At 40.2% G+C, this 17,672-nt stretch overlaps 1 protein-coding gene across 1 annotated transcript in view; it reads right to left on the bottom strand.

Moving 5' to 3' along the window:
* Positions 1–729: 729 nt before the first annotated feature.
* Positions 730–17,672, bottom strand: part of CSMD2 (CUB and Sushi multiple domains 2) — a 382,136-nt gene continuing 365,193 nt past the window's right edge. Inside the window, exons 50-70 of the mRNA XM_053454739.1 lie at positions 16,103–16,288; positions 15,791–15,985; positions 15,327–15,500; positions 14,607–14,780; positions 14,199–14,372; positions 13,572–13,760; positions 13,250–13,423; positions 12,260–12,442; positions 10,426–10,602; positions 10,080–10,259; positions 9,406–9,579; positions 8,474–8,647; positions 8,177–8,250; positions 7,965–8,076; positions 7,553–7,732; positions 7,301–7,366; positions 6,955–7,116; positions 5,164–5,276; positions 3,251–3,338; positions 2,860–2,995; positions 730–2,242 (exon numbers count right to left, since the gene is read on the bottom strand). Coding sequence (XP_053310714.1) covers positions 2,083–2,242; positions 2,860–2,995; positions 3,251–3,338; positions 5,164–5,276; positions 6,955–7,116; positions 7,301–7,366; positions 7,553–7,732; positions 7,965–8,076; positions 8,177–8,250; positions 8,474–8,647; positions 9,406–9,579; positions 10,080–10,259; positions 10,426–10,602; positions 12,260–12,442; positions 13,250–13,423; positions 13,572–13,760; positions 14,199–14,372; positions 14,607–14,780; positions 15,327–15,500; positions 15,791–15,985; positions 16,103–16,288 — 3,245 coding nt within the window. The 3' untranslated portion in view covers positions 730–2,082. The remainder of the gene's footprint in view (positions 2,243–2,859; positions 2,996–3,250; positions 3,339–5,163; positions 5,277–6,954; positions 7,117–7,300; positions 7,367–7,552; positions 7,733–7,964; positions 8,077–8,176; positions 8,251–8,473; positions 8,648–9,405; positions 9,580–10,079; positions 10,260–10,425; positions 10,603–12,259; positions 12,443–13,249; positions 13,424–13,571; positions 13,761–14,198; positions 14,373–14,606; positions 14,781–15,326; positions 15,501–15,790; positions 15,986–16,102; positions 16,289–17,672) is intronic.

The following is a 17,672-nucleotide window of genomic DNA, read 5'->3' as shown; positions in this document are numbered from 1 at the left end:
GCAAAAGAAAAGGATGTGAGAGCAATTGGAACATAAATATTATCAGGACATAATAAGAGATCTCAATATGTATAACTTAGCAGGACTGAGGAGAGATTGAGGATGGAACAGAAACATTTAAATACATAAAAAGTACAACAGAGGAGGCATGCTAGAACAAAGAATTGTCATCTAAAACTAAAGACCAGAGGCTTTGATATACACTAAAGAAGTTCACTGAAAGAGTGGAGCAGTCTCCCAGTAGATGTGGTAGATGGCAGTGAGGGAGTTCACTATGGAAATGGGCAATTCTGATGTACAGGTCCTGCAAACATCAGTCTATTGCGAAAGCTTTCCAAATTCTGTACTACAGCCACATAATTACTTTACCTAGGTTTAAATTGCTGTGTGGCTGTGGCCATACCAACCACAATCACATTAGTCAGGGTAACAGAGTGCTGGCTAACAGTTAGACATCTCACAGCAACAAAAGCACCTAAACTGTTTTTTATATATCCTAGCACTACGGTCTGCAAATAATACAGGTATATGCAGTTAGCTTTACAAACCACATCTGCTTCATGTTGTTTTTTTATGTTCTACTTGTGATTTTCTATATTGAAAAATCTTTCATTATTGTTGATAAGGAACTTGACTTTTTAATTAATTCATCTGCCTAATGTTAAATATGAGGTGCAAACATAATTATCTAAAAATCCTACTACATCCAGAGAGACTCCATCTCCTGTATTATTTATGGTGTTTAATAACATAAGTCTCGCTTTCATACGTAAGCTGAAGAATGGCTGGAGATGTTTCTTCTTGTGGATATAAAGCCGGCAGTAGAACTTGTTATGCTTCAATCCTTTTGTTAAACTACAGCAATGTCTTGTTACTATCGTGTTCTATTGAGTATCGTCCAGAGTTGCTTCAGCTACATTCACTGTCAGGAGTTGTAGGTGATATAGGTCTGTCCGCGTCCCAGGGTGCAACATTGGCACAGCAATCTGTAGACCTCATCATCGTTATTTGTCTTCGTATTTTAGGTTCATGGCGCACACCGTATATTATTTGTAGGAACTTGCTGATGTGGTTGTGTGCCCTGACTGCACTTTGCTAAGCATTAAAATTGTATGAACAGCTATCTATTAATTCTCTTGATGCAAGAAAGTAATGGACGAGGAACTGTTAGCACTGGGCACATACAAGATTTAAAAACCACAGAATCTTATCCCAGATGAACTTGCGATGTGCTGCTCACCACAATCCATGATCATGGCAGAATCTTTCCTGAATTGTACAATGTAGAGTTTTGCAGACCTTTTTGCTGCTGGATTTAGGAGTCAGAATTGCCGGACTACTTGACTTGTTTTCTGTGGATGAGAAGTGCTAGTGTTGATGGGTCTGAATTGGACAACTCTCCTTCAAGTGTTGGCTTGTTGACAGCACACCAACCTAGGGTTTAGGGTGTAAGGCTGCGCTCCCCCTTCACGCCAAAGCGACACAGTCTGCTATGTGCTGCAGGGATCAGGTGGAGAAGCATGAAGGAAAAGCACTTTTTGGAACTTGTTTGCAGAATAAAAATATGTATATTTATATTTATATATATATATATTTGTTCATATCCACTTCCAACCAACTTTGCATGTATACAATTTTAGTATAAAAGCACTTGCACGGTGTCCCTGGAGGATGAGGTCCTTTTGAGGTGGCAGCCATGCCACTTGTGTGGAGACACTCAGTTGCCAAGGCTGCATGAGATTCTGACAGACTGGTGCGGTGGGTGTTTGCCAGTCCACTGCTGGCAATACTTGCCTCTGTCACAAGGGGTCTTCTGGTTTTTTTTCCAGAACCCACCAGCCCAGCACGCTTTGGATGGCGTGGAATAATGGGGTGGCTACACGGGGCACTGATATTGTCAGCTACCCACAGATGGTGTGCAGGGCGGGCAAGGGGGGCAGGACAGAGACTCCAAGTAAACCCAGTTCACTGTAAAAGGAAACAACATTTTGATGTAATCATCATCATGTTATCATCATCATTTTAATATATGTCCTTGCCTTCCACTGACACCTCATGTCTTACCTAGTTGGGGGGCAGGTGCTATACAGCTGTGCAAACTGTGCTGACTGTGAATTCTGTCTCATTTGCCACGATTTCCGTGGGCTGTACATTCCGCTCGTACATGGGGTTTTCGAACGTGGCTCGCCCATTAGTGTTTTCATGCCCAGCAAAGCCATTAAAGGGCACCTTTGGTCTTCTTCTGGGAGAAAGAAACATCGTTACTGCTAGAAGTGCATTAGCACTCTCAAAAGAAAATCACGCTCAGCTCTCAATATATACTGAATTCTAGGAGAGGCGAGTTAAAAAAAAAAAGCAAGTCAGAGAACTCTGAAATTCCACCTAGGGTGTTGCTAGGTGTCTTGTAAGTCCCACATCCCCAGGAACACTACTAACCCAATGTTGTGTGGTGGAGTGGGTGGGTATGTATTAATAAAATCAACCTGGGGGTATAGCCCCATTCACTTCACACACTGCATAATCCATTGTCAAAAGAGGACCCCATTAAAATTTATGGACCTTTACCCTAGGTTGAAGATGAGGACTTTAGGGCATCATTCAGTGCTGGATGGGGTTTGAAAAGGTATGTGAGATAATTTTCTGCCCAACAGCCTGCAGTTTCTTACTGCCAAGGGGTGGACATATAAGAGGATAGAATTGTTTTGCCACACTGTGGGGTATTCCTGATTTTTATAGATATATATGCGCAGATAACTCATTGATGTTCACTAAATCCCTGATCTCCATCAACTCGATTTGCATTTGTAAAATAATTTAGCCACAGACACTCCACAGACCCCGGGACTAGTGGGTTCTTACCTGTGTTTGTAGAGATAAAGAACAAAACCAGCAATTATTAGAGCTATGAAAGGCACAAGGATAGCAGCTGCCACTGAGCTGCTGTTGGATGGGAAATGTCCTAACGTGTCTGTGCCATTCACCAGTAGTCTGCGATCTGTGGAATTAAGAAAAACATATACGTTATGTAGATATAAACATGTTCTTCCAATCCACTCATATGTTTGGTTGACCCAATATATTTCAGAAATTAAGATATGTTTGAATGGACACCAACAAAGAACGAGAAAGACTTTGGACAAGAAAGTTTTTTTCAGGATGTTATGGTATTTAAAACTGTAAAATGTGGTGTGAATTTAGTTCCTTAGATATTTATTGCTGCTCATGCGGGGCACACTGCATCAAGGTTTACCTAATCTTTGGAGTCCAAATTGGCCAAATCCCTTCCCACGTACAAAGCCTTGGTAAACATATGTTCCTCCTGCGGACTCTGAAGACACCTGGAATTAAGAAAAAAAAAACACCCTTCATTATTTGACTGATGAGTAGCAACAGCTATAAATCCTGCAGATGAAGACCCATCATGCAAAAAAAGAGATCATAACAGGATAACCAGAGAAGCAGCGGTAGGATACAAAGTGCAGTGCTGCATAACCCTGTCAAGCCCACCCATAAAGACCAGGTAGACCAGTAGGAACCTATAGAGAACATTGAGCTGAGCCCAGCACTGCCAAAGAGAAGTGCGGATCAGTAGTGAAGAACCACAGTGCAAATGGGATTCAGACAAATAAAACTCTATTTTAATAAACTCATGCTTGTAGAAACCCTTTTTTAGTCCACTACTGCTTTCTACTCCTCAGGCAGAAGCTATGCCATCCAGATATATTAATCCTGCAATTTCAGAATACTTTTATTGTAAAAATACAGAAATTCAAAACGTGTAACATAATAAAAGAGATTTACTACACAGAGGCCAACAGTGGCAATAGTCTGGTGATCGGGTGTAAAGATTGCTCAAATTCACCTGTAGACTTCAGAAAGAACATTTACACCCACGCTAGGATATAATCAGCAATCTACAATTTCAGGTACTATCTGCCTTAGCGTAACATCATTGTCATCGCACGACTCCAACCCAAACAGGTCAAACTATGGCCTTAACCCCTTAAGGACAATGGGCAGTTCCTAAACCCATTGAAAACAATGCATTTTGAGCCCGTACATGTAGGGGCATTGTCATTAGGGGGTTAATATATCTTTCTGCGGACCACAATGAAAGACGACAGCGGCCTGGCAGTAAAGACGTTAAAAGGCATTCTCTGAATGTGTACTGAGATATGGCACTACAGCCTACTACTTCAGCTCTATGCAAATAACCTGCTCCAAATCATAAAAATGAAATAAAACACTATTTACGGTTTCCTTTGCATTTATAGGATTTGTAAATTCACCTCAATCACAATTTATTTTAACTATATTGTTATAGTTCAGTGGTAAAATGATTTTATTTTTCCATTTAAATTATGGTAAATTCATCCATATATCATTCCTATTTATGTTTTCAAAACAAATATTATTTAACGTATAAAATAAGCTTGCTGGCATTGTGAATTCTTTTTTTTCCCCATTTCAGTCACTTGCCTGTGTTCCTTATAAAAAGCCTGTGTTGTAAGAAGCAAGGATCTGCTTTTAGATGCATGTGCAATTTACATAATAAATATGGCAGTCAGTTTCCCTTCTCTTTCTGACAGCTTATAATAATTTCACACTATATTGCGTTGCTTTGAAGGCACATCCCATATAAAATACTACATAATAAAGGGTTATCTGTCTAGATAATGGGTATATGCTATTGCCTATCAAGCTTATAACTTAAAACAGCTGTAAGAAGAGCAATGTAAAGCTCTTTGTGAGCGCAATGTATACCAAGAGTGTTTTTTCCAATATTTTTCCAGTATTGATGACATTTTTATTAAACAGTTTGCTAGTGCCACATCTCAACTGAAGAGCCCCCTAGCAATGGAATTCTGGGGTCAACCAAGTAAACCATGCATGGTTAAATGTTGCTATATGTTGTTTTAAGCCCTCTTGTATCTGGAACCCCTTACTCAAGATCACTCATAATACATCATGTTTTACTACAGGTATGCGAATCATATCAACATAGCAACGGCCGGTAGGGGTCTCATATTTCACTAACGTCTCTTTATTCCCACGTTTCATTCCCTGCTCCCAAATTCCATGAGCCATGGAAAAAGGAGAACCAGGTTACAGGATTGGTAAAGGAATAAGTAAACTATCGCTTTCAGAAGCAGCAATACTTACATGGCCATCCAGAGCCCAGCTGTCTATCTTGAATTTTTCCATGATGATATCTGCCGGTCCGCGCACCTGATGTGCTTGCAAGAGCAGGTGGAATTCATCCTTTTTGTAAACACCTGCAGAGAAGGCATGAAAGAGTGCGCCCTTAACTCACTGGAATTATATGTGTCTTAGAGCTGTAAATACAGTGTTAAATGCAGTGATATAGTGGAGCGCTGAAGAAAAGTGGTTTGTTTTAAATTATCCAAATACCTGGAGGATGCCTTAGTTGGCAGTCATATGATATTTTGGTTATATTGCACTCAAACACCACATTGAGGTGATTCTTTATGGCAATGCTAATGAAGTCCTGCTTATGGGAATAAAGTCCCCTTAACCATAGACTTTAATAAATCAGTGGGTCCCGCTGGGTGATTATGATTGGCATATTGCACTGTACAAGACAGTATGAGTAAACATGTGTGTATAGTAGATTGTATAGTTATATAGTAGATTGGGCTAAAATAAAGGCTATACGAATAGACTCTATACAGTTACGTTATATCTTGTGAAATCTTCCTTGTGATACGATGTATTTAAATGGTGCTAGTATTAAAAAACATAATTAATGGTAGACACCTAACAAATACACTTAACAGCTTAACAATAACAGCTGGTAATGGAAAATGTTTGTGAACATATATAGAGAGAATTCCTGAAACATGACCATCATGAGAGACGTAAGTCCATAAGGCTTGCATTCAGCTTTTATATATATATATATATATATATATATATATTTGCAGGAGTCCTCATCTGCAACATCACATAATTTAATGTGCAGAACCTGGTTTACCCTATATAAAGAAAAGCCATGCATATTGCATATATAATACATATACACACACGTTTTGATGTTACTGATCAGATTGTAGTGAACAGCCTCTCAGAAATGGTTGAGGCTAAAGCAGTGAGGGAATGTAAGCATTCATGGGATCGGCATAAAGCTATCCTGAATCACCTGATAAGACCAACTACTGAATCTTTACATCAAGAAAAATGAGCAGATTAGATAGGCCGAATGGTTCTTATCTGCCATCAAACGGTATGTTTCTATGCATAGTATTCTCTCCTTTAGATTAGGGGACACTTTAACAATGATCAGGCTCACTAAAGATAGTGGTCATTGGTTTATGGCTCGAGTTTGTGGCTCAAAGTTCACAGGGATATATAGAGGAATTATTCCTGATGAAGTTATGATTATTTATAAGGCAACATAGGCTTCTACCTAACGCTTCTGAATTCTGGGGTCCCTGAAGCTGGAGAAACCATACAGGGGCAAGCATTCTCACTGTGGCTGTGAAAAACATGTAAGTGTGCATAGATGAAAGGCTTTTATTTGATCCTGCACCTTTTGAAGCCACAATCCATCTTTGTTCCTGTTATGGCTCAACAATCATTAATAAAAAAAAAGATCTATGTCATAAATAAATATGTTTTTATTAATGCTATCATACAAATGTACCCCAACATTTTTGTTATGATTTCATTTGCATTAAGACATTAAAACAGTCAGTTCCAGCTGTGTTCGGTAACTACCCTTTTATAAATGAAATCCATGGTTTATGTTATTATTGTTGTTGTTAATAATACTATTATTAGTAATTATATTTGTAAATAATTGTTGGTTAATTATTTAATAAAGGGTTATCACTGTTATAAACAAAACGAGGGGTTTGTGTAGACAGTCCAGAACATAACTGATGCATGGATAGTTATGCCACCGGGAATAACCAAGACATCTTCCATCCTCACCTGATACTTGAAGCTCGACTCCACTGTGATCAATCATGGTGGCATTGACTTTGCTGCTCGCGACCTCAAAGCTTGTTACTGTGAGCATGGCTGGCTGCTTCCTACCCTGATATTCATAGGATCCTTTCCACAGAGAGTCCTTGGCAAAGACATCTGCAGGGACTGCAGAGGAAGAGATAAGAATTATCATAGCATCTAAATAAGTCTTTATGTACTCACACAGGTTAATACAACGTGTTATACTTACTGCAGCACTGAGCAATCCAAAAATCAATCAGGCTGCTTTTTGAACTGACAACGCCACACTATTTTACATACTACAAAAACACAGACAGGAGTTTCTTACCTGATATTTTTTGGATTGGGGGCTCCTTAGCTGGATAAAAAGGTCTACCGCTGGGTCTAACATCCGCTATAAGAAAAAGAATGGGTGAGCTTTTAAGATCAGCTAGAGTATAAGAGACATGAACATTTAGAGTATATATTCAGTGCAACGTGCAGAATATAACGGCCAGGATGCTCAATTATAAATAGGCCAAACTGGATTTCTCTAGCTTGATCTCTATATACATCTAAAAGAGCAGAGGCGCAATCTTACCCATACACACAGGAGGTTTTCCTGTCCAAGTACCATCCACCCTGCAGGTACGATGCTCAGAGCCCGCAGTTAAGAAGTAGCCAGCCTGGCAGCTGTAGATCAAAGTGTACCCCAAGGACGGCAGATCTAGTGCCCCAACATTGGCATGTGGTGGGGTCTCTGGCTGCCTGCAGTTATGAGCTAAAATACATAACATAAAAAAAGTGAGATTGAAAATGAGGAGTCTTATTTGCTTTTACTTCCTTTCTTCCATGGAAAGTTCCTTCAAGCACCCTATAGCATTGATTCAATTGGAAAATGTCCATAATCCATTAGATTGTAATTAGGCTTCCATTGGGGCCTTCTGTAGGTTTATTAGCTTCATGAAATGTGCCTCTGGTCTTAGATCTATACCTGTTCTCCTAGTACTTACGTATACATTCTGGTTGCACCCCACTCCAGGTGAGATTTGGGAGGCAGGTCCTTGTGGTGGAACCCTGCAAAAGATACCCCTTCTGACACCTGAATAACACCGTACCTCCAACCTAAAAGATTAAAAGAGGGAAGAAGAGTCTCTTAGATGTAGGAGACGGTTTATAGTTGATTTACATTTCTTCATATGAGACATGCTGTTTGATTTCCCACCTGGAAACCCTGGGAGCTGTTCTGCATTCCAAAAGTAGGAATCCCGGGGTCAGAGCAGGTTGTCTGGGAGGGATCTGCAATGACAAATACTTAGTCAAATGACAGACGATGTAGTGGTCAGTTTAGATGATAGGTATATACCGGTAATAGGTTTATAGCATACAAAGGTACTTGTTATTGCGACTGTTATGTCAATATATGGGCACTGTTTATGACTAATATCATACCTTTTTGCTCCCTCATCATTTCGTAAGCTATTCTATATTTTAGTATACATGTATAATCTGTCCGACTAACCAATGCAACTGGGCTGAGTCCCACTCCACGTGCCGTCAGACTGGCAGAATCGGCGTGTTGATCCCACCAGCAACAAAGGTGGCGGGCACGAGAAGGATATGGAAGAACGGTAGCTGAAGCCTCTGTCCACCCTGCGTGCATGCGGTGGGATACCAGGGTCTCCGCAGAATACAGCTGTGTACACATGAAGCAGTGTTACAAGTTATGGGAAACAGAGAGCCGCTTAAAATTGCTGTTATGCCTACGCAGTTAAGTTTTAGAAATAAAAGCGGTATTAGAAACATCATTCCTACTCCTAAATGTCTGGAACCTTCCCGGATATAATTATGCAGTTGTGTAAAGAATTTTACCTCGTTCTTTTTTATTTATTTTAGAAAATCCTTAATCTTCATATAACACAGAAGGAGACAGAGCGTTGTCATAGAAACTGTAAAAGCTTCTTAAAAGTTTCTAGGTTGTTTTTATTTTATGTCTTGGATGTTTTTCGTGAGGCGGCTGGATCGATGTTTTCCTTTGAGAAGAACAGCTTCGTTCTTAGTTACAGCTTAGTTACATCTAGACCTACTACTGTCCATGTAGTATTATAATTTTTGGGTAATATATCAGTCAGGTTCCTAAAAGACTGCAAGCTCACAATTGCAGAGCCCTCTTCTCCTTCTATACCAGTATGTGTGTTATTCTTAATTTTGCATGCTCCTCAGCGCTGTGAAATCTGCTGGCACTCTATAAATAAGATGTAATAAGGAAAATAATAATAAGGGCAATGCTAGACTTGGGCTCATCATATTACTCCTCTAATTCCAACACATCAATACAGAGAAGGACTTTCAACAGGCATTATCCGGAAAAAAAAACTGCGTCCTATCTTTTGTGAACCAGTCACCCCATATGTTCATCTCATACAGTAAATGCTAAATATAATGCAGACTTACGGAAGCACTGGGGAACCTCACCCACCCAGCTCCTGTTACTCTCGCAGGTAAGGACAGCTGGTAGGGACAGCTGGTAACCTTCTAGGCACGTATAGGTGAGGCTGGAACCCCACATGTAGACAGATCCTAATGCCTTCCCATTGGGGATAGATGGTGGTGGTGGACAGGTAATAGCTGCAAAAGGACAGGATTTTACATTAGTTATGACCATCTCATTTGTCTAAAATTTGCAAATATGTTTCAAATGTTTATTGTAAATAAAGGATTTATTATTTAACCTTTCTTTGATAGAACAGTTTTTTGTAATATTTTGAAAAACACATTTTACTAGCATAAATCTTCTCCCCCATAATATAAGTTTCAGGCTTCGTGTGCTTAATGAAAGGGGTGGGGATGGTATCTCAGACACAGTGGACAAGTAGATCCATGTCTGAACCATTGTTCTAAGGAATTCAGTTGGAAATTCTATACACAAGGTAAGCCAGGAACAGGGAGAGATTAATAGTTTGCACCATGTAAACACTCTTATGTTTTAATATTTTAAACATTTTACTTATATACAAACCACTGCTTGGTTGGCTATCACTACATCCGAGCTTTAATGGGGTAAGTCTGATGCCCATATGCCTCTAAAACAACTACGGCTCATCTGTGAATGATTTCATGGCTCTCACCTTTGCAGAGCGGTTTTGTGCCGTTCCAGGTGCGATCTTTGGTACACAATAAGGTGGGCGCGTGCTCATATTCCATCATGTAACCAGGTAAGCATTGGAAAGATACAGTACGGTTGTACTGGAAATCATTCTCAAGTCGGATACCATTTGCAGGGACACCAGGATCACCACAGTTGATAACTATTTAGATGAGATATACAGTGTTTGTTAAATGATATATGGAAATGTCAGCACTGTGAAGTAGGATCAGCTCTCACAGGCACAAAATGGGTGAAAGACCAAAGATTATCGTGAAGATATGTTTTGACACACCAATACCCTAATAATAATTCCCCTCATTTATTACCTGTGCATTCTGGAGCACTGCCTGTCCATGTGCCATTAACAGTGCAGTGACGGCTCAAGGGTCCACTAGAGTAGTAGCCTTCCCTGCACTCATAGATGATGGAGCTAGAAAACACCAGGCCATCGTTGAAGACTACGCGAGAGTTACTGGGCGTACCTGGGTTCCCACAGGAGACCACTAAAAAAAGTTAGAAGGAGGAGAAGTCACAGCACCGTCCGGCTATTATACCATCTACAAACATTTTGAGATGTCAACAAGCCAACAACATTGTTAAGAATGTCATCCTTTTGTTAACGCTTGAATCACTATTATTCTACATTGGTTAAAAATGTTTTCTTGCAATGCAATGTGAAGTTGCAGAAGCTTTGAGTGTAGCACACTCGGTTTTGTGGTTTCTTTAAGTTTGGCTTCCCCAGTGTTACATACTGAATGATATTGTCTTATAGGATAGCAGAGAATGGGCATTTTTGTTTTTTAATTTAAAACACTTAGAGACACATCATTGAAAGTAAACAGGGTGTGGTGATGAGTCCCAACACACAGCAATGTGACACTGAGAGTCACGATGGAAGCTGTGGCACCGTGTCTGTACATCTCACAGTGGGGATCCAAAACTAACAGTGAGCTTCAGGCTCGAAGCTATATTTTCTCCAGCATGATGACACACAAGGAAGTTTAAGGTTATGAGGTAGCTTTATCAGAGGCTATGTTCTTTATCATTGTTCTGTTCGGAAACTATATATGAACAGCATACAATTGAGACACGACGTGTTTGTGAATGTACAAAATACGGTATGTGTGTTTCTGCTACTCAATCTCACTGGAATGAAAGGCAAACAAAAGGACATGGACATAATCCTACGGAACGTGGCACTTCAAAAATAACTGAAATAACATAGCCAGATATCTGCAAAGTGTTTGAAGAATTGGTTATTAAATTGAGACAAGAATTCCCAGTAAAATGGTCTTTGGGAGTGATTCATTTTGTTGTTAACTGAGAACAAAAAGTAATAGCCCAACCCATGGATTTTTGTCTGCAACATGCCACTTCTGATTTAATAACAGTCTTGTTTGGTAAACTAAAACCTCTGTTTAATAGCATTGAATAGACGCCAGTGAATAACACATACGTTTTATTATAGCAGTTTCCTTCATATATTTACGCCAAGGAGTCTTGTATCTATGATTGGCTGTACTGTTATTCGTCTAAAAACTATTCAGTTATTCCACTCAGTCCCTGATGATGGTACAGATGAAACATGAGTTGTCCTACTGACATTGTGTTTTAGGGAGCAAACGCTGATAGTCAGTTCCTAGGAATAATTTAGAAACTGAATTAAGAATAATGGGTTTTGACTATTTAGCCCTTTTTATTATTAGGAAGCCTTATCAAAGTGTTTGGTGAATTCAGCAGGAAGTGCATAATTATAGGCTCTTTAAATTTGAATAATTTCTCTCAATTACAATTAGTTAAAATATTAAATTTTTTTTGTTTGTAGTATTGAATGTTAGTATTTGTTGAAGTGACTTATGTTTTCTCTTGGGTTGCTCTCGATTAGGTAACATCTGAGGCTGAGTTTCAGGACACAGTGGCAATTGGCAGGCAATGGGATATTGATTTTGATGAGGATTTTTTGTTACAGTGACATAATGGTACACACTAAGAAAACATGTAAATGTTCCTCAGTGAACATATTTACTTAGGCAGATGGATAGTCGGAAAGAGATCTTTATTGTAGACGGGTATGTATCTGAGAAGTCATAATATACTATGCCCTTCTTTCAACATATGTGAACCAAGAGGAGGGGTTCCTGTTCTGGGCAAGATCAATACCTTCACACTCTGGCTGGAATCCACTCCATGATCCATTGGCCAGACAGGTTCTCTCTGCAGAACCTTTTAGGATATACCCGGCCTCACAACTAAACCTCACTATATTTCCAGAAGTGAACTCTTCACCCTGGCGCAGACCATGGGAAGGCACCCCTGGGTCCCCACATTCACCCGGACTGGCACCTGAAAGAAATAAAAACATACATTACAATTTATACGATTACTTTATACGATAACTATTTTTTTTAAGTTTTTCATTTAAAACCAGAACCTGCAATTGGACTTAATTTAAAAAAAAAAAGTGAATTTCCAATCAGGTAGTCTCCTCAAAGAGTTAATCCCAAATACTCATTTCTCCACTCACATTAATCTTCCTAAAACACTTAACTTATTTCTTTTGCTTTTACTGCAGCCTAAAACGCAGGCCATAAAGATTCAGGGTTTATGAGTTGTGACATAAAACTGCAGGGCAGATTCATAAAAACGAGGGATGGTTAAAAAAAAAAAAAAATATTCCGTAGAGGAGAAACACAGATGTAAGAATTCAAATAACATTTCAAGGTTATCAAACATAGCAATCTAGAAAGACAGCAGAAAATGATATGGGAACCCAAAAAGCCAACCTTTATTGCAATGAACTTTTCACAAATGAGCTGTAAGCATACATTTGCTAATATGAAGGGATTCCCTTTTAGAAAATCTGAGAACAGTGAAAAGTTTGTGTACAAGAAGAATGGAGGAATGAAAGAATAAACAGGATTTGCTCTTGTGTGCCCTGTAGTTAGTCCCATCTATATTGTCTGGTTAGTTAGTGTCCATGGAAAAATATAGCAAATGTAGTGAAGTGGGTGCCTTTTAATGAATGACATGTGTGGCAAAGTTTTATAGGAGGTATTTTCTAGTTGATGGCCTTTCACGCCGCCAATAACTATACCATGCAGTAGAAGAGAGCCAAATAAAGATTTGCAAAAGATCAAATGCCCATTGTACCAGAGCAGTGTGGCAGGAACCCGCTCCATCGTCCATCAGCTTGGCAAGTGCGAGTAGCGTTCCCAATGAGAACTCGCTTCCCTAAGCAGGTGTACTGGACCACCGAGCCCACTGTGTACCGTTTTCCAGAAACCTGGGAATTGGGCGGAAGGCCAGGAGAGCCACATGTAACCACTGAAAGGCAAAGAAAAAGTGATCCTGTGTGAGAGTGAGACATGGTTTATACTAATATCCTATGAAAAAAACATTATGGCAGTTGCATTTCTTCCTTATAACGTCCTTTTCCAGGTTACCCTAGAGTCCTTCTTATTATATTACTTACATAAGCAGCGTGGCAGGGCTCTGTCCCAAGTACCATCCCCTTGGCAGGTAAGAACGTGTGTCCCCATAAGGTGGTACCCATGTACACATTCGTAGGATACAGTGGTTCCAAAACTAAACCGCTCTGGACCTCTCTGTAGGACCCGTCTCACTCCGTTCTCAGTGTTGCCAGGGTCTGTACAGTTTAGGACTGATGGGTAAAAGAAACATTGGGAGAGTGAAAGTCACTTTGAAGGTTTAGTGGCACAGATGGTTGAGGAAATAAAACAGAAGTAGACAAAGGATGGAGATTAGGGAAGAAAATATTACAATTTGCAAAGATAAAGATAGATACGAGATATTAAAAGATACAAATATTAACTACTGAATGACAAAGGTTCATAGGAGCCAATATTGAGGCATCCGACTCAAAGATAAACATCGTACTGATCAATCGCATGTAATAAAAGTTGTGTTGCTCCCATATCTCCACAAGCTAGCGTGTATGATTTGTGGTAAGGTTGTTATGAGATGTACAACATGGGGATACAGAGTATTTTACTGATGTTTCATATTCAATATAACAATGACATTAAGGTGGGGAAGAACTGAAAAGTTGAGGTATGATGCTGAAAAGAATCTCACTTACTTCTACATGTTGGGAGAGGCTGGCTCCATTGACCACTGGGTTGGCACTGAGCCTCCGCTGCCCCCTCTAGGACATAACCAGAGCTGCACACAAACTTCGCAATGTCATTCAGATTAAACTGAAATCCCTGGGTGAAACCATTGCCAGGATTACCAGGGTGCCCACATGTGATCGCTGTAAGACATGGAACAGTAGTAGTATAGTTTTATCATACATCCTACCAGCTGCTTTCACACCTATCTTCAACCTGCTACTACAGACCTTCCTACTAGTGTAACATTTATTCTTTAATACAGGCCCTCCCATATGCCCCCCCCTTTTACAACCTCTAGTTACTGCCCCCTGCATTATATTTATTCCCAGTTCTGAATGCTTATTACCATTAGACACATAAAACCATGTACTTACGCACGCAGATAGGTGCTTTCCCTGACCAGTGATGGTCCTGCTGGCATATTCTCACTGACATTCCAATGAGCCTGAAGCCTGCATTACACTGGTATACCACACTGTCACGATAGTTGTAGTTCTGCCCATTGATCACTCCATTTACAATAGGATCCGGGGTCCCGCAGTGTCCAGCTTTAGGACAGACACAAGTGTTAGACGTAAAATCAGCCATTAGCTTTTATTTTATGCGTGCGTGTGTTTGCAGTCTGTTGCAATAAACTAATCTGCAGCACAATGGATTAACAACGGATGGATGAACAAATGAGAATATTCATTAAGGGTCGGCCAAATGTGATCTGGCAGTCAATGTGAGTTTACAGTAATAAACTTGTACTGGTTGATAAGATTCACTCAATGTAAAAAAAAATAATGTAGGTAGTAAAACACTATGCAAACAGAATATGTCAGGGATTCAGAAACTCCTCCAGACTTTACATTGTACCGCATTGGGGCATCTTAACACTGGGAGGAAGCATTACTTGTTTGCCACTAACTTTAGAAGACAATTAAAAAAGACATGTCAAAATGCCAAACTTACTTTGCTACTTTTAATTGTAGATATTAACCTCCATCCTATTAAGGTTACATGCACTGTGTAAAATGGGAACACCATTTCCCACTTCATGATTTAACTATGCCCTTAAAAGCTTGTGTTCCTCACCACTTGGACACACTTACCCAGGCATTTAACTGTTTGCCCACTCCACAATCCATTAGCCATGCATTCTCGCACACGGGTCCCCACCAGAGTATAGCCGCTGTTACACGCAAAGATGGCAGTTGCACCATACTGGGTTAGCATGCCAATTTTGTTGCCATTTCCTGGAGTGGGTAACTCCCCACAGGAGATAACTGTAAACAATGGTCAAGAATGAGTTTCCCAATCACCATGGAACATAACAGTTGTTGACTACTAGCCATCAAATCATACAAATATTATATCCTTGTTTTGTAAGTTACAAATGACACTGCATTGGAGACAATCCTACAATAGTAAATAACACCATGTATTAATGTCACCCAGTCATAACCTAGTGCAGTGTCGCAAAATCATTCACTCGGAGTGTGATGACAGATACTGTAACTCATTGTTTTAAAGTGGGCTATGTTTATAAAGACTGGTTGTGCTGTCAGCGTCTTACTGTTACAGGTAGGCAAGTTGTCCCACATAGTCCAGGTCCCATTGGCTTGGCAGCGGATCACTCGGGGTCCAATGTAGTAATAGCCAGGGTCACAGACAAGCATAAGCTCTGCACCATATGTATACTGTGTTTTTTGGATGAGACGCCAGCGCCCATGCTCTGTGTTTACACTACTAATGTCTGGGCAGTTGACAGCTGGAAAACAAAGGACACAGCAGGAGTAAGTGCCAATTAAGCTGTTGTCTTGAGACAAAAAATCTAAGGCAATCATAAACTTTTTGGCTTGTGAATGCAAGGCAGTCACATACTCACCAGCACATAAAGGGGGGTTGTTTCCATTACTCCAGTGCCCAGAGGGAAGACACTCAGCCACAGCATCATCAGGGTTCAAAATGTGGTGTCCCTCACTGCACTCATACATAGCTTTGGTGCCAACTGTATACTCCTTACCAAATACAGCTCCATTCTTTGGTGCGCCAGGAACCCCACAGAACATTGCTGTACAGAACAGACATGAAAAGCAAAATAAAGATGGTTTGGATGCACTTGCTCTAATATATATAGTACATTATGATTCATTACTATTCATTGGTTTAAGCTCTGAAATTACCTGTTCCAGAGCTGGAATGAAAAAAAAGGCCCATGCATGTTCTTCTTAGACAAAACATTTACTGCACAATGTAATATGTCAAATAAATAAACAAAATAAATCTTAGGATAAATGCCATTTCATTTTAATGTCTGAAACTACACAAAAACACAGAAATAAGCCTTCAGTTATATGGCAGCAGCCTAACAGTACCTTATGTGCTGCATTTACTTACAAAATACTACATTTAGCAGAGTATGTGAAACACCATCTTTAAAAAAACATTAGCTGTAGGGTTTTGGTTTTCTGGAACACTGGGGCAATTTATTTTTATAGTAATAAAAGGAACAAGCAAATCACATAAAAACTCCAAAGGTCAGTATGGGCAGCGAAGGCTCAGGATCAGAATACGTAGCAGCGTTCAAGGCAGACAGGCCAGGCCAGGGGTCAAGTCCATTAAGTACACGTCAAAGCGCTTAACACCTGTGAGACCCTCATCAGAAGATGGCAGACCAATATCAAAAGGCTCACCTGCCCAACCTCCTGATCAACTAATCCGGCGGTGACCACATGGAACCAAGGCCTGTTCGTCATGCATGTAGGCCTTGGCGATGAAGTGATCGCAATTGTGGGGAGACGTGCTTTCTACAGACTGGTGCTGCGGCATACCTTGCAAACACGCAACAGAGCTCTGGCTGGCAGGGCTTTTGGAGGGGAGCAGCAGGAGACCTCGATGCCATGGTGACAGCCCCTGCCTTACATGTGCCCTCTGTAAGTGGTTGGGAGCAGGTCGACTAGGTTGCGTTCTGTGGTATTCTGAAACACGTACTGGGGAGTGTATATTGGACACTGGTTCCCATGATCACTCCTTAGGGCCAAAACCTTTTAAGTGTATCATATACTCAAGAAAACCATTACAAAGATGGGAATTCAATTTCTTGCACCTTGTATTCCTTCACACCATCTACTAGGACAGGGGCATGGAGTGATGATGCATGTCTGTGTAACGACCCTGTTTCAGGCAATGCTTTTGCCTTAGTACCTACTAAAACATATGTAGGTAGCTGGATTTGACACCCTTGGTAGGGAGTTGCCTGGATTTGAACCAACAACTTGCAGACTCCCCACAGAAGGACTTTGGTTAGTTGCTATTCCTGTGGTAGTGCTTCCTTGTGCACTATGGCCACAGGGAGTGCTTACCTGTTAGCATCTGCAATTAGCTCAGATGGCACTCATCCCTCAATCCTTTATAAGGCTATCTGCTAGTAGCAGTGTCTCATGGCTTTGATATCT

Source organism: Spea bombifrons, chromosome 2 (genome assembly GCF_027358695.1).
Source record: "Spea bombifrons isolate aSpeBom1 chromosome 2, aSpeBom1.2.pri, whole genome shotgun sequence".
In the NCBI taxonomy this organism is placed as follows: Eukaryota; Metazoa; Chordata; class Amphibia; order Anura; family Pelobatidae; genus Spea; species Spea bombifrons.
The sequence above is the reverse complement of the archived record's forward strand: the minus strand, read 5'-3'. Positions and strand labels throughout refer to the sequence as shown.